Source organism: Equus caballus, chromosome 6, assembly GCF_041296265.1.
Source record: "Equus caballus isolate H_3958 breed thoroughbred chromosome 6, TB-T2T, whole genome shotgun sequence".
Classification (NCBI taxonomy): Eukaryota; Metazoa; Chordata; class Mammalia; order Perissodactyla; family Equidae; genus Equus; species Equus caballus.
In genome coordinates, this window is record NC_091689.1 from 70,236,870 (window position 1) to 70,251,558 (window position 14,689).

The window sequence follows — 14,689 nt, forward strand, 5'->3', positions numbered from 1 at the left end:
GAGAGGAGGCTAGATGAGAAGAGGAAAAACTAGTTAACAGATTACAATAGTCATCCACATGAGAGATTCTAGTGGTTCTGAATGACAGGTGCTGAAATGGGAAAAAGAGTAGATTGAGGAGATAATTGGGAAGTTAACGCTCTAATGAAGAAGTCTCCAGACTGAAGGACAAGAATGCCAACTAGACTTTTGATGGTGAGCACAATGCAGTCTATGAAGAAGCTGAAATATAATGATGCATACCAGAAATTTATATAATGTTATAAACCAACATTACCTCAACAAAAAATTAATTTAAAAAAATGTGACACATTGGGAGACCAACAGGGTGACGAAGTAAGGAAACCATGACTTCAGCCTTGGTCACACTGAGTTTGAAGTACTTGTGGTCATGCAAGTAGAAATTTTGAGTAAGCTATTGGTCATGCATGACTGCAACTTAAGAGTAAACTGAAGGACTTCCTTAAATTGTGGAATTTGAATCCACGAAAGAGAAGATAAAAGCTCCTTAACAGAATCCTGAGTACACCAATATTGAAAGAAAGGGAACTTTAAAGAACAAACAGCCTGCATGCATAGAAGACTAAGAAAGAGTAGAAGGAGAAGTATGAAGAAAAATTAAGTCAATGTGTTTTCATACAAGTTTGGAGAAGAACATTTCAGGAAGTGGTCAATACTGTAAAAAATCAAAACACAATAAGCTCAGTTAATACAAGGGTTGACAAGTAACTATTAACTTTAACAAGCAGGTCTTTAGTGAATTCAGTGAGCGAATTCTTCACTTCAACTACTGAAGAAGCAGCTATATTAACTAGATTAATATGGTTTAATAAATTAATGGAAGTGAGGGAGTGGATTCTATGAGTAGATAATTCCTTCAGAAAACTGGATTTAGGAAAGGAGGAGAGAGACAGCAATAACTAGAGCAGCACATGGAGTTTATAAAGGTGTTTTTATTGTATTAATATTATTTATTAATTACATTATAATTAATATTAATTTTATTTTACTAGGATGTGCAATACACAAGTAAGTCTTAAAACTTACAGGAAGCAATCAGCAGATAGAAGAGATAGAAAATTAAACAGAGTAAAAAACTAATAGTGAAGTCCCATAAAACATGACGATGGATGGGGTCTGAAGCAAAGGTAAGAGGACTGGATTACATCTTCCTTTGTGAAAAAAAAAAAGAGGATGATTCTGGAATCACGTAAGTTTATAGGTCTTTGCACAGGAAGTCAAGTGAATTCTTGTTTATAAATACTACTTTTCTCTCCAAAGTGGAAGTTAGGGTCAACTGTCAGTTGCTTTTGGATATTTGTGAATAGTTTGGAATATTTAAGTAGAGTGGGAAACATTTGACATAGGAACTGTAGAGAACAGCAGAAAATTGAATAGGAAAACATCAGATGTCTGGTCAGAATTGAGGGTTCTTTTGAAAATACTAATAGAGTAATACTAGTCTGCCTGGTTTTAAAATCTCCTAAATATTCTGTTGCTTTGGTGTGGGGACAGACAAACAGTTGAATTTATCCATGAATGAGGTCTCCTCCACAATGTGCCCCTTGCCACGCAGGAGGATGTAATAAACCTCAAAGGAAAAAGTGATTGCAATGATGAAATGATGCATCATAAAGGTGACACCATATTTTTTTGACAAGAAAATTCACAGAGAAGTGGAAATGTGAATGGATTGGAGTTTCCAAAGGAGAAAGATGAAAGCATAGGAGCTTTTGGTTGGGGATTAGGAAGGTAGGGTGGGGAAGAGGAGACGATCACTGAGGGAAAGGAGCCAACCATAGGAGACCAGGGTGGCGAATACGAATGACTTGCCTTCTCCACACAGACTCTGAAGTAACCCATTGCAGTGGGCCAACTTGATGAGTAGGATAGGATCTCTCTAGCTCAAACTTTCAATGTCTCTGGATAACTGAAAAGAATCCATTATATGGCATTACGTCTTGGTAAGACCAGGAGTTAATGAAACTTACAGAAATTAGATTAGGCTCTGAGATAATCAGGTTTAACATTGCTCAAACTCCAGTTTGATTACATACGTATCCATAACCATTGCTCTACTCTATCTACTATCTGTATGTCTGACTGTATATTTCTGACTCATTTTTGCTATAAAGATTTTACTATTTTATCATGTCTTAATATCTCAAAATAAAGTGCCACAGTTCTGAAAAACCGAGAAAAGACAACTCTCATTAGAAAACAGAGTAAGCCAAAAAATGCTAGCTCTTCAGAAACTTTTAGTAAAGCAGAACTTTGCTAAAGTCTATGTAACCAGACCATAACATTTGCACAGTCCTCTTCACTAAGGGTTGTGAATACTGTTAGGTCTAATTACCTCCTACCCATGCAGATGGCTATGATTAGAGAAAAGCATAGACCGACTGGCATGTTCTCAATGCCAATTACCAGTGTCTTAGTTGATTTATCTGTCTTTCTGTATCATTATTTTAAATTTAAAGATTCTAGTTAATTTTCAAAATGTACAAAAATGTGATTTCTTATAATTAATCAGAAATTACAATTTACTTCATAGATATAAGTCTTTTGTTTCTTTGGTTGCTCGTCATTGTTGTCTGACCACAGACTGTTTATGGCATCATTCTGTAGAGAAAGAAGAGGAATAACACTGAGATCAGCAACTCTTATTCACAGAAAGTTGTGGCCACTTCCTCAGGAAAGTTGAGGAAAGCTACCTCTGAGACGAACGTTTGGAATTATCTTTGAAGTTAACCTATTTATACTATTCACATGGTATAACTATTCTAATAGGGCATAATTCTGATCTCCCTAAGAAGAAACCAAATTATTAGTGACTTAAATAAGACAGAAGTTTATTTCTGTCTCATGTACACAACTGTCTCAGCATAAGCAGGTCAGGACAGATACATCAACTTCAAGGTGTCTAGAATCCTGGTTTCTTCTATATTTTTGCTTTGCTATTCAAAAGTTTTTGTCTTCTCCTTATAAAGTCCAAGACGGCAAGCTACCATGTCCACATTCCAGGCAGCTGGATGGAGGAAGAATACCGAGGGAAAAGGGAAGGTGAGGGTATGTCCTTTCATTTAAGGGCACAACCTGGAAATAGCGCACATCACTGCTGCCAACACTCCAGGGCTCAGAACCTAGTCATGTGGCTGCACCAGTCGGCAAGGGAGGCTGAGAAAGGTTGTCCTTTTAATAAATTGTAATGCTGCCACATACCCAGCTAAAAATAGAGAAAAGCAGGGGGAAAGGAATACTGGGCAACAACTAGCAGTCTCTCCCTCATCTATAAATCCAATATATAATGGTTCAACCTACTTATCCTTGTAACAATGCCTGTTATAATTTCCATTTTAATTGTACTAACTTTTGCCTATCTCTTGAATTTCAGTAATCGATAAAAAAATTTATATTAATACCATATTTAATCAATTATAAAATACATATTTTTAAGTATTTTCATTTTCTGAAATCAGAATGTAGCTTTGTGTTGATGGCTGGTTACCGTCACTGACAGGCAGGAAATAACTGTGTTATAGTTTTCTCTGTCTGTGAATGCTCTAAAGCAAAAGCATCAGCACTGAAAGTCCTAGAATGAGTCGAAGTGGCTTGGAAGAAAATAGCGAAGCTCACCCTTAACCCTTAAAGCCCAAACTTTTGTTGGAAGTAGGTGGGGGAAGGTAATGAGTCAGAAGAGTTTGGCAAAATTGCCAACATTCCACACTGAACAGCTAGCTTTAGAGCACAACACTAATGCCCTTTATATCTTTTATGAATTCTTCTAAGGAAAAAGAATGCATCATTCACACTCTTGACAGCAATCTTGATGGCATAAAGTCCAATAATAAGTGGAAAAACAAAGGCACCACCAATTCTTAATTAAAGCCATTCAGAAGAACCAGACTCAGAACTTTAATTTTAAAATTATTTCAACCCTTTTATGTCTTTTATATTTTCCTTTTTATGTCTGTACAAGAGTGACATATGACTCAAAAAATCTATGCCTAAGTTTTAAAAGAAGTCTTTCCGTAAATATGAAATAAAAATTCTATGTGATGGGGCTGGCCCCGTGGCCGAGTGGTTAGGTTCGCGCGCTCTGCTGCAGGCGGCCCAGTGTTTCGTTGGTTCGAATCCTGGGCGCGGACATGGCACTGCTCATCGGACCACGCTGAGGCAGCGTCCCACATGCCACAACTGGAAGAACCCACAACGAAGAATACACAACTATGTACCGGGGGGCTTTGGGAAGAAAAAGGAAAAAATAAAATCTTTAAAAAAAAAAAAAAAATTCTATGTGATAAGAAAGCATCATCATAATTTAATTAGCAACATTCATTTTCCTTTTTTGGTACCATATAAAATAATTGTGCATCTTATAATCCATAGCATCTTAGAGTCAATGAAATATAGTACCAAATAATCTATTAAAATATACAAATTTATTTAAAAAATCTTTACCTGCGTTCATAATTGAGTAAATAATTTACAAACATGATTGTATACTAATTCTACATTTACATTAACTTAAATTATGCACAGCATTTAATTAATGGTACCAGTACATTTTAATGTCAGGCACAATGGCTCTCACATAGTATAGTGCTCAATAAATATTTGTTGAATAAAAGCATAATGCTAAAAACACCTCAGATATAATAACAACTCACACTGTACCATATTAGAAATGATAATAAGCTTCTCAATATTGTTTTGTCCATTATTCTTGTAAATCTATGACTACTGAAACAGAACCAAAAGAATAATAAAGACTGGAGGGAAAACAACAGTCCTCACAATTTGATTAAAATAATTCTGCATTATGAACAAATTGACATTTATAAGGTTTTTTAAATTGACTGTAATGTTCTCTATTCAATAAGAGAATGTTAAATTAAACAGTAGATCATAACACACTTCAGGATCCACCTGAATTTTTTTTTAAAAGTTAGTATCAGTTCCTTTTTCCTTCATGCCCCATAGTATATACACAGACATATATATATATATATATATATATGTCTATATATATATAGTGTTTTGTTTTCTGATACTCTACCTAAGCCATGCTAATATCAGCTCCTACAGCTTCAGTGGACATTTAGGATATTTAACATTATGAGGAAAAAGAAAACTACCTTATTATATAATAACAAGAAGCCATCTCTTCAGTCAATGGATTCTGTTTCCAAACTTGGCCAGTATTGGATATTTCACAAACAGAAGAAATTGATATTGTACAAATTAGAAACAAGAAAAATACTTGATTGACCTTTAATAATAACACTCCTTATTAGGAAGTCTAGTTTTAACACATTCATACTAATTATACTTTAGGGTCTTTGAATAGATGACTCTCAGCTTTTTTCCACTGTAATATTTTGTCTCCAATGCCTCATAGTACTGAATTTTAATAAAAATATGAACTGTTCATTACTTAGATACCCAAAATATGGTATGCAATTTTTCTAATTGCAAAACAACCTCCCAATTTAAGTGGTAATTTAATATGTTTCACTGTAGACTTATTTATGAACATATAAAAGGAATTATATTTATAATTATATGAGTGCAAGATTGTGCATTTCTAGCACACTAAAATCTTTTACATGATTGTACTGTTGAAACAAATCAATTATATTTGGCCAAAAGTATGAGTAAACAGTTACTTGTGCACACTTAATTGCACATGCATGCATATACTCAAGTAAGAAAAATGAACATCGTGTCTTATATTTGGACGACAGAAAATCTAATAAAAAGAAAGTTTGGGATTTGGGTCATAATCACACACTGAGAAATCTTACTGATACCTTCCAATATGTCACTAATTATAGCCAAGAGTATAATAATAGTTAAGAGCCTATCTTTACAAACACGGGTTTAGAGCCCTTTAGCACCAAGGATGCCCCAGGATCTTCTTATTCTTACTGTTTCTTGAACCTAAGATAGGCTCTAAGGAGCCCTGGGTTCTTATCCTAGCTCTATCACTAACTAGTGATTTGAGAGGAAGCGGCTAACTTTTCCTGCCTTAGCTTCCACGACTGCAAAATGATGCTTTCTAGTTCTAACCGAAATTATTAACAGCAATTTTAATACTGATACGATTATTTCTCATGTTACTATCTACTTAAGCAAACTAACAGGCTTTCCTTTTACCATCGTAAATGGACATATTAAACAGATATTCCCACTTTTCTAGAACTTCAACAAACTCAATACATTTATTATGCAACACTTACAAATTTAGCCATTGGATCATAGCTCTACCTGAACACACTGAGGAAAGTCAATGGACATCCATGTGATGTTCAATTGCTTTTTCATGAGTATGTGACTCATTATATTCAAGCTTTTAAGTGCTTCAAGTGCTCTAATTTCTGTCATTACCATAAACTAAATATTTTGTATGCCTATCTACATAAGATACTGTATTGGACACTGGAGGCAGAAAGACACAAATATATACAACTTAGTTTCAGCAGGGATTTGGAGATTATTAAATAGCACTCATCATTTTACAAATAAGGAAATTGAGGCTTCTTGAGAATATATTCATTAATTCAATTATTCATTCTTTTGTTCATTCAGCAACTATTTATTGAGACTCTAGTAGGAGGCACAGATTTTTCTAGGCACTAATGATAAAACAGTAAACCACTGCCCTTAAAGAGCTTACATTCTATTAACTTAACATGTGCACCATTAGTAGAATACAATGTAGATCAGGAAGAACACAATTACATTTCCAAAATGTAGATCATTTGACTTGGCACTAGAGATCCCATCAAACATTTATGATAATGTTTATCTTTTGCCAGAATTTTGTACAAAAAAAGCTTGTAAATGAAGGCAGATGCATCCAAAATAATGACCAATTTTTTTCACAAAACAAAATTACAATGATGATTAGCTTTTAAAGAAAATGGGATTTGAATGAAAATCCCTATGTACTTTGTATATAAAGTTTATGCTTTATATACTTTGTATATAAAATCACTCTTGTAAGAATCAGATTTCAGAGATTCACAGCTCATATAAAGAGCAAATACAGATCTTAATTCGTCTGAAGAAAACAAATGTTACGTAAAAAGAAAAAAATCCTGTCCATACCGCCAAAATATCGATGTCTCAGAATTAGGAAAAATAGATGTTTGCTGAGGTCTGCTTGGCCTTTGAAGATCCATTTCCCTTTGGAGCAAATGAGATCAAGCACAATATGTATTGATGATTATGTAAAAATGCGACTAGAAATAGTAGAACCTGGCCATTTTTAAGTGGAGTAACAATACGGAGGAAGGAGAAAAATCCTTTCTTATATTCTTCTTTAAGCAGGCTTATAGCTCTGAATTCATTGTGTCAATAATTCTTTTTCAGACGTACAAGTCTCAAGGAAAAATTACCACTATGTTTCTAAATTGTTAATTCTTTACACAATCATTAGAATGTGTAAAACTCAGCAGTATAGTGATATAAAAATTATACCTAAATTAATTGAGTAATCATTTGCTTTGTGTCTGTAGGGAAAACCTATGAAGTCCTCTTACTCATTTTAAGCCCTAAGGATAGACTTACAATGCCCTAATATAAGAAGAAAATCATGATGCAACTTTTAAAATTTTACTTAGCCATCTCTTTTCTTATTTGTCAAGTGACTTCTTTGCCATATACCTACTTGTCCCCACATCTAAGAAAGTCAAGAACACATGCATGAATTTAGAAGAATTTGTTTAAAATTGATTTTAGAATTTTCAGAACAAAAATAAAAGTGTAAAAAGCTCAAAATGAAAACATTGATGAATTAAATGTTTATTTAAAGTACTTAAATTGAAGTTAGGTCTATACAATTGTGATGTGACTGTGAGCTTAAGTGGGTTTTATCAGTTATGATTTATGAAGTCTACCTTTCAAGCAACATAGTTTCCTAAAACCTCATAAGCCTTTGGCTATAGAGCAGCAATTAAAGACTGACCAGAGATGAACCTAAATCCAGTTTAAAAACCATTATGTATAGTCAGTCACAGTATAACTGAAAACAACACTTAAGGCCAATGTATTGTTTTGTACTTTCCCTAAGAATTCTAGTATTAAATCATATTGTGCATTAAAATGAATTTAGTGGGTGACATCTATTCGGGGGAGGGGAAGAATAAGTGGTAAAAAGACTGAAGAAATCTGATTTTCTAAAAATTGCACATGATGAACTTTCTAATGGGCTAGTATTGTTGACATCAATAACATCTCTAAGAAACTATTTCAAAAGAGTAAGTTAACTAGTGCTGGCCACTGCAGTCTAAGTCTCCACAAATTTTACGAAAATAGCGTATTGGTCCACTTGATCAGCAGATCCTGAATGTCAATCACACTGCTCCTGCTGTTATGGTAAAAAGGATGGTGAAGGTTGCTCTTTATGGGCATTTAAAAAATCAGTAGGGTAATATCTTATTTACTTATGTGATTCATAACTTTAATGCAGAATCACTTTAATTGGGATTACCTGAATTTCTCTCCCTCTACCCCTATGTGAAGGAATCTAAAAATATACATAATCTGGAAGCTTGCAACTGTCACTGCAACCTGAGAACAACTAACACCATCTGGGCAGTGCTCATTAACATTCAAAGTAAATCACCACCATACCATTCAACATCGATGTCCTTCTGCCAATAATGTGCTTCTCCCTAAACAAACAGTGAGTAGAAAGATTGTCTGCTGGAAGTATTTTTATTAAGGGATCTATAATAAAAGGTACAAGTGCATAACTCATTAGAAAATCTACTTTAAAGAACAATGTGAAGCTGAGTGGCTCATTAATATAAAGATTGGTTAAATAATCTTTGAATCCATTTCATAGATATCTATCATATTTGGGAGTTTGAGAATTAAAGTATTTTACTACTAATTGTTACATAGATCTGCAATGGGAAATGGAAAGAAATCTTGTGCATCTTTGTATCTCATACCAACCTAGTAGAATGTCTTCTCTCGTGTTAGTCATTCAATATATATTCATATATTAAACCAAATATCCTATTTGAAATAGTATATGCTTTCCTTTAAGGGGAGAAAAATATCCATATAATCGTTTTAGATTATTTCCCTCACACTTTTTGTTCCCAAGGGAAAGTGCAAAAGGAATTAGGATTACCACTACTTCTTGTAGTGCTTAGAACAAGCTCAGAGCCCTTATTCATATACTGTTTTACCTTAAGCTCATGTAGTTGTGTATTTAGAAAGATTTAGAAGCAATTTTCCTCATTACTAGCCAATCTGTGACCTAGGAAACTACTACTTCGTGTATGATCACCGAGGTGGGGGAGGGAAGGTGGGAAATTAGTAGTTTTATCCACAGCATCAATTGTTAAATGACTAAAATATAGGTCTTTAAACTTAAATACTTTCATTTCTTCCACCGTCCCCCCTTCTCTGAGTCTTCTCTCTAGCATGTGTCTCATTAAAGACATTTCAGAAGAGCTTAGCCAATATCACACAAAGGATTGTAAGGTCATACTATTTTGAGTGTTTATCTCCTGCTTAGCAGCCATACACATGACAGGCATACGGACCGGATGTTCACCCAGTGCCATCCACTATTAGTTGAGTTTCCTACATTCCCTGGAGTTTAACATCTCCTGGACAAACGGAAAAGCCTCTGCTGTGTTTATACAGTCACAGAATCTCTAAGTTTCCAGCATGTGGACAGCAGCAATTATGCATCACTCTGCTCCCTGGGCCAAGTAGCAGCATCTCCTCAGGTTCTGCAGGTGCAGACACAAGCCTCTCTGGTTCCTGTTGCCATGACCAGAGAATTCCAAAATCCTGCAGATATCCCATTTACATAATGGCATGTAAAAGCTAAAGCACATCTATTCCCACCTCCATCCCCTCTCCCTTTGTCTTCGGTGGTAGGGGGTGGGAATTCACCAAGCGTGCCCTCCTTGCCTCCTCCCCAGCACGCAGGGCTGTCTACCGTCGTGCTGCGCTCAGAGCACAGCGGTCCATCTCCTGTTGCCCTGGCTACCCTCAACCCAGGAAGCCCCACCAGGAGGCACAAATGATGGGAAAGCAAAGGGAAAGAAACAAGACCCTACAGAGGGAATGGCAACCTTTCTTCCAGCCTGATGCCCCCAATCCCGAAACCAGTGTTTGTCTCCCAAAGCAACAAGTGACCCTCACAAGGGACTCTGGAAACCACGCGGCTGCAACTCCGGGAGTCCATCTCGTGCGCGTGAACAGCACCACAGGCTGCACAAACCAACCACTGCGCAGGTGGTTAAAACCCTTTACCCCAAGCGGGAGCAAAACAGTGGTTCTAGTTCTGATACGCCCCCCCATCCCGAGAAAAATCTGTCACCTGAGACTTCTTTCCACCTCCAGATTTCTGGCGGTGGATGTCCTTCTCCATCTCCCACCTCCATTTCTTTCCAAATTTCCTGAAGGGGTAGGGAGGATGCCTGTGTGTTAGGGCGCGTATGAGAACGCGTGTGTGGAAGGGATTTATGACCTTTTTCATCTCTTCCACTTATTCTGTACGTGCCCTGAGCCTTCGCTGTCGCCTCCAAAAACTGGGATCTATAATCCTTGCTGTTTTGCCAACGTTGTCATGAAGCCCTGGAAAATCATACCTATTGAAGGGCTTTGGACACTAAAGTGCTCGACAGGTTGCGGCTGCGGGTCACCGCTACCGGGACCCTTTCTGCTCTCGGAGGCTAAGGCAGCCCCATTTGCGCTCAAGCACAGATTCTCCAGACCGGCCTCTTCCCCAAACTCGCGACTCGCCACCCGCGGGACGAGCGAGGGCAGGCGGGCGTCTCGCGGGCAGCCTCTCCCCTCCGGGAGCGAGCCCGGAGGCGTGGGAGAGCGCGGAGAGAGGGGGCGCGGGCGCCAGGGAGCGAGACACGGCGCCTGCGGGCGAGCAGCAGCCCAGAGAAGTGGGAGAAACCTGGCAGGTGCACACGAGGAGACCAAACCCGAACAAACAGACCGCGCTCGAAGTCACCTGCAGCCGAACGGAAGGAGGGAGCGAGGTAGGCAGGCGCGGCGTCCCAAAGATGCCCCTGGTGCCGCGCGGGAGGCGCAGAACCGGGCGCTTGAAGCTGAGCGCGCGGGGTCCCGGCTGAGCGCGAGGACGCGAACGGAGCCCTCCCCTGGTTACCTGTGCTGCCTCCTCCCTGGCTGCCCCTGTCCGCGGGGAAGATGCCCGAGCACTTCTCCCACTCCACCTGGCCCGCGAAGCACAGCTCGGTGACGATGTGCAGCGCCTTCTGGCACAGGCTGCTCACTCCGTCCTCCTTGTGGAAACTCATCGTTTGGTCTCTTTTTCCCCAGTTAGCCGTCCTTTCCCCTTCTCGTTATCTCCAGGCTAGCCCCTTGTGCGCCCTAAGCCATAGCCCGCCCGCGGGGACTTTGGCCGGAGAGCGCGTTGCTAAGAAGCGGCAACTCCTAGGAGCCCCAAGTTGGCCCCATGGCGGGAGCGGCGGGCGCAGGGAAAGGTGGCGAGGCTGGGGCGGGAGCCCGCGCGAGGCGGCGGCGGCGAGGTTTGCGCCAACTCTCCGGGCGCGCGAGCGAGCCCAGGCGAGCTGGAGAGACAGAGCCGGCATGGAGCGCGCCGGGGAGGGGGAGACGTACAAAAGCCGAAGCCCTCGACTCGCAGGAACGCCCCCCCCTTCCCAGAGCGTTCACGCTTCTGGCGGGTGCCTGGCGGCGGCGCGTCCAATCGCAGCCCGGCGCGGCCCCGGACGACCCGCGGCGGAACGCGCAGCCCCGCTCCCCACGCGGCTGGGGAGGGGGTTGGCACCGCAGGAGGGGCGGCCTGGCACCCGCGCTGGCCCCCCTGGTGAGGCCGGGGTGCTCATCTCGGCGCGCAGCGGGGCGGAGAAATCTCCTTTTTCTCTGTAGTTCTCCCAGCCTCAGACCCCCGCCCCCATCCCCTTGTCTCTCCAACTTTACTCCAGATGTGTGCTACTCTCTGTGCTAGATCCGGTGCTACTTTTCGGAAAAGTCACTCCAACTGAAGGCAAACTGGAAAAGTTAAATTTAAAAAAACGAGTAGATGAATAATCAAAGCAGACGTGTATAGAAAGAAGAAAGACGTCCCTAGAAAGCATTTTAAAAATAATTTCTAACCATGATCATTTAGAGAGAGAATATTTAACCCGAGAGGTCTTTTTATTACTACTAGTGAAATTCACCATAAGGTACATTTACTGTTTCCCCAGGCAGTTTTCCTTTCTTTCTATACTTACTTATAAATACTGTGAATAGGCAAATTTAAGTTTATTGCCTTTTTTTTTCTTTTTCAACCGTCTTAGGAGATCACAAAAGGAAATATGTTATTTGTATTAATATTCGGTTAGTATTCTGTCGATTATTCCGTAATTGGCAATTGAGAATGCACAACTTGACTCTACCACGTTTGCAAGTGACTTAAATGCTGAAAAAGACAAGGAAGGCATGGGTATTAAAGAGGAGGAGGGTTAAGTTCAAATCTGTCACACACACCTCTGCTTAACCTTGAAGAAATTGCTTTCAGGTCTTTATCTCAGTCTGTAAAATGAGGCACGTGGACTCCCTTGTTCTCATAATTCTCCGGGTGCGAATCGTTGATGGAGCTAAAGCTACGAAATAATGTTAATTAACAGGTGCCACAAGGTTACAGTAAATGGGTTTACAATGTTTTAAAATTGTTTTCAGGCAGAGTTTGATCCCGTATTATAACCTGAGGATTGATTTAACCTTTATTATGTGGAGAGTCATTTTTTGGAGTGGAATATCCTGAACTTGTTAGCATATTTGAACTAGTAGAATAGGTAGTCTTATTTTAAACTGCTAGACAGTTCATGATAAATTGCTTCCTCTGTAAGGACACTATGGTAAAGCTTGCTATAAATATTAGGCATAGCATCTCAGTAGGTAAGCATTCATTAGTTGAATCATTTTGACCTGATTCATCGGACAATTGGTATCACTAGGACTATTTTTATCATGAATTAAGACAAACTAAAATCTGCAGGCTTCATTTGCTTTTTGTTTTTATGCGCATTGATTTGGGTGGCTTTTAGATCAGATTGGCTAAAGAAATAACTTCACTATCAATTAAGAAATACTGAATACTGTATGTTTGAAGTGAAGTAACACACTTTAATAAGGCCCTTTCAATTGTCCTTGCCCTGGAGCCCTCCACCATCTAGACAGACAGACCCATATCAAACAACCTGCAATGCAATGCTGTGCTTTCATATTTGCTGTAGGAACAAACTGTTGTTTGGGAGGACCAAATGAGTAATGTATCTTTATGCTACTTACTGACTCTGATTGCTTAAGTGGAGTAATGCAGAACGTCTCTCTAATGACCCTCTTAGGTTTGATTTCGGTGTTAAATATTATTAAGTAAACAAATTCTGAAAATAACTTTCCTGGTGTTTGTTTACGCTGTTCCTGGCTCCTTGCTGGCCCTCTTACTGCTGTGTTTCCACAACAAGCAGAGTTAATTTCACTTGGATATTCATTTTTCTGAATTCATTTGTCTGAAGTATTTTTGCTTTCATCTAAAATTAATACCATAAGGTTTTGATTTTTTTTTCTTTGTTCTTTAGACCATCTCACAGCTCATTAGCAGGTGAATCAAACCAGTTTTTCTTGTCACTTATTAACAGCTCCAGTAAGAGTCTTGGGGAAAGCAGAAACTGCATTCAGGGTCACTTTTGTTTTCAATGCTGAAGGATAAAATGACAAGAATTTTAATTCACAATGTTTAAAAATTTTTTTTACAACTATTTCAACTAACAGGAGCATAGCAAGTAAACCACACAATACAGATTTGCATATACTCCCCCACCCACACTCCGAAGGAGTTGCTGAAACCCTAAAGGAGGGGCGAGCAGGTTAGACTGAAATTTACTGAGCACCATTTGCTGTGTGAAGTGCTATACGAGGCATTGATAGTCAAAAAATACAGGCTGTAAGGGTCTCTGTCACAGCTTCCTTCTGATGACCTCTGCATTGAGTAGAGGAGGAACTGGTTTGGAGGTGAAGAGCATGACAGTTCTCGTGTGAGCTAAGCCAGCCTCTTGAGGGATTGTTTTGAACCTTCTACACTCTGCTTTTCTTGTTTGCTCAACCCTCTTCCACGTCTTTCCTTTCCCTTTCCCATTCCTCTTTCAAAATCTGGAGGGGAGAGAGTTATCTTTTTAGGCAGAGATCCCCCTAAGGTAAGTGGAATTTGGGAATAATTCCTGAGACTACAATTTCAAATATTACTTGACCCCCAAGACAGGAGCTAAGAGGATGGGTAAATGAGGAAATCTCAGAACAGCTGAGGTCAATCTGAATGAAGATCAGAGACAAATAATAAATTTTAACTTACTTAAAGCTTTCCTACCTTCCTTTTCTGTGTTCTACAGGTAGCTCAGATTCCTAAGAGCTCAATTCTAACTTCTTGTACAGCCTTGGGCCTGCTCCTGTGTTCCTTCATTCAGACAGTGGCGTCACCACTCACTCCCAATGGGGATGATGATGACCAGACTTCTGGGTCGGAAGGATGGGTATTGCTATTGAGAAGTCCAGTTCTATTCTGACTCCAGATCCTTTTAATCAACTTGATTCATCACTCTGGAAGGTTTGGTGTCTTCTCTTTTTCCATTGTGTTTACTTTGGTCATTCATCCTGACAGATACTCAGCATTTCAAAC

General features: G+C 39.3%; 1 protein-coding gene across 1 annotated transcript in view; it reads right to left on the reverse strand.

The window, feature by feature from the left end:
* Positions 1 to 12,031, reverse strand: part of SYT10 (synaptotagmin 10) — a 69,444-nt gene extending 57,413 nt beyond the window's left edge. Inside the window, exon 1 of the mRNA XM_001503215.4 lies at positions 11,156 to 12,031. Coding sequence (XP_001503265.1) covers positions 11,156 to 11,306 — 151 coding nt within the window. The 5' untranslated portion in view covers positions 11,307 to 12,031. The remainder of the gene's footprint in view (positions 1 to 11,155) is intronic.
* Between the last annotated feature and the right edge of the window lie 2,658 nt (positions 12,032 to 14,689).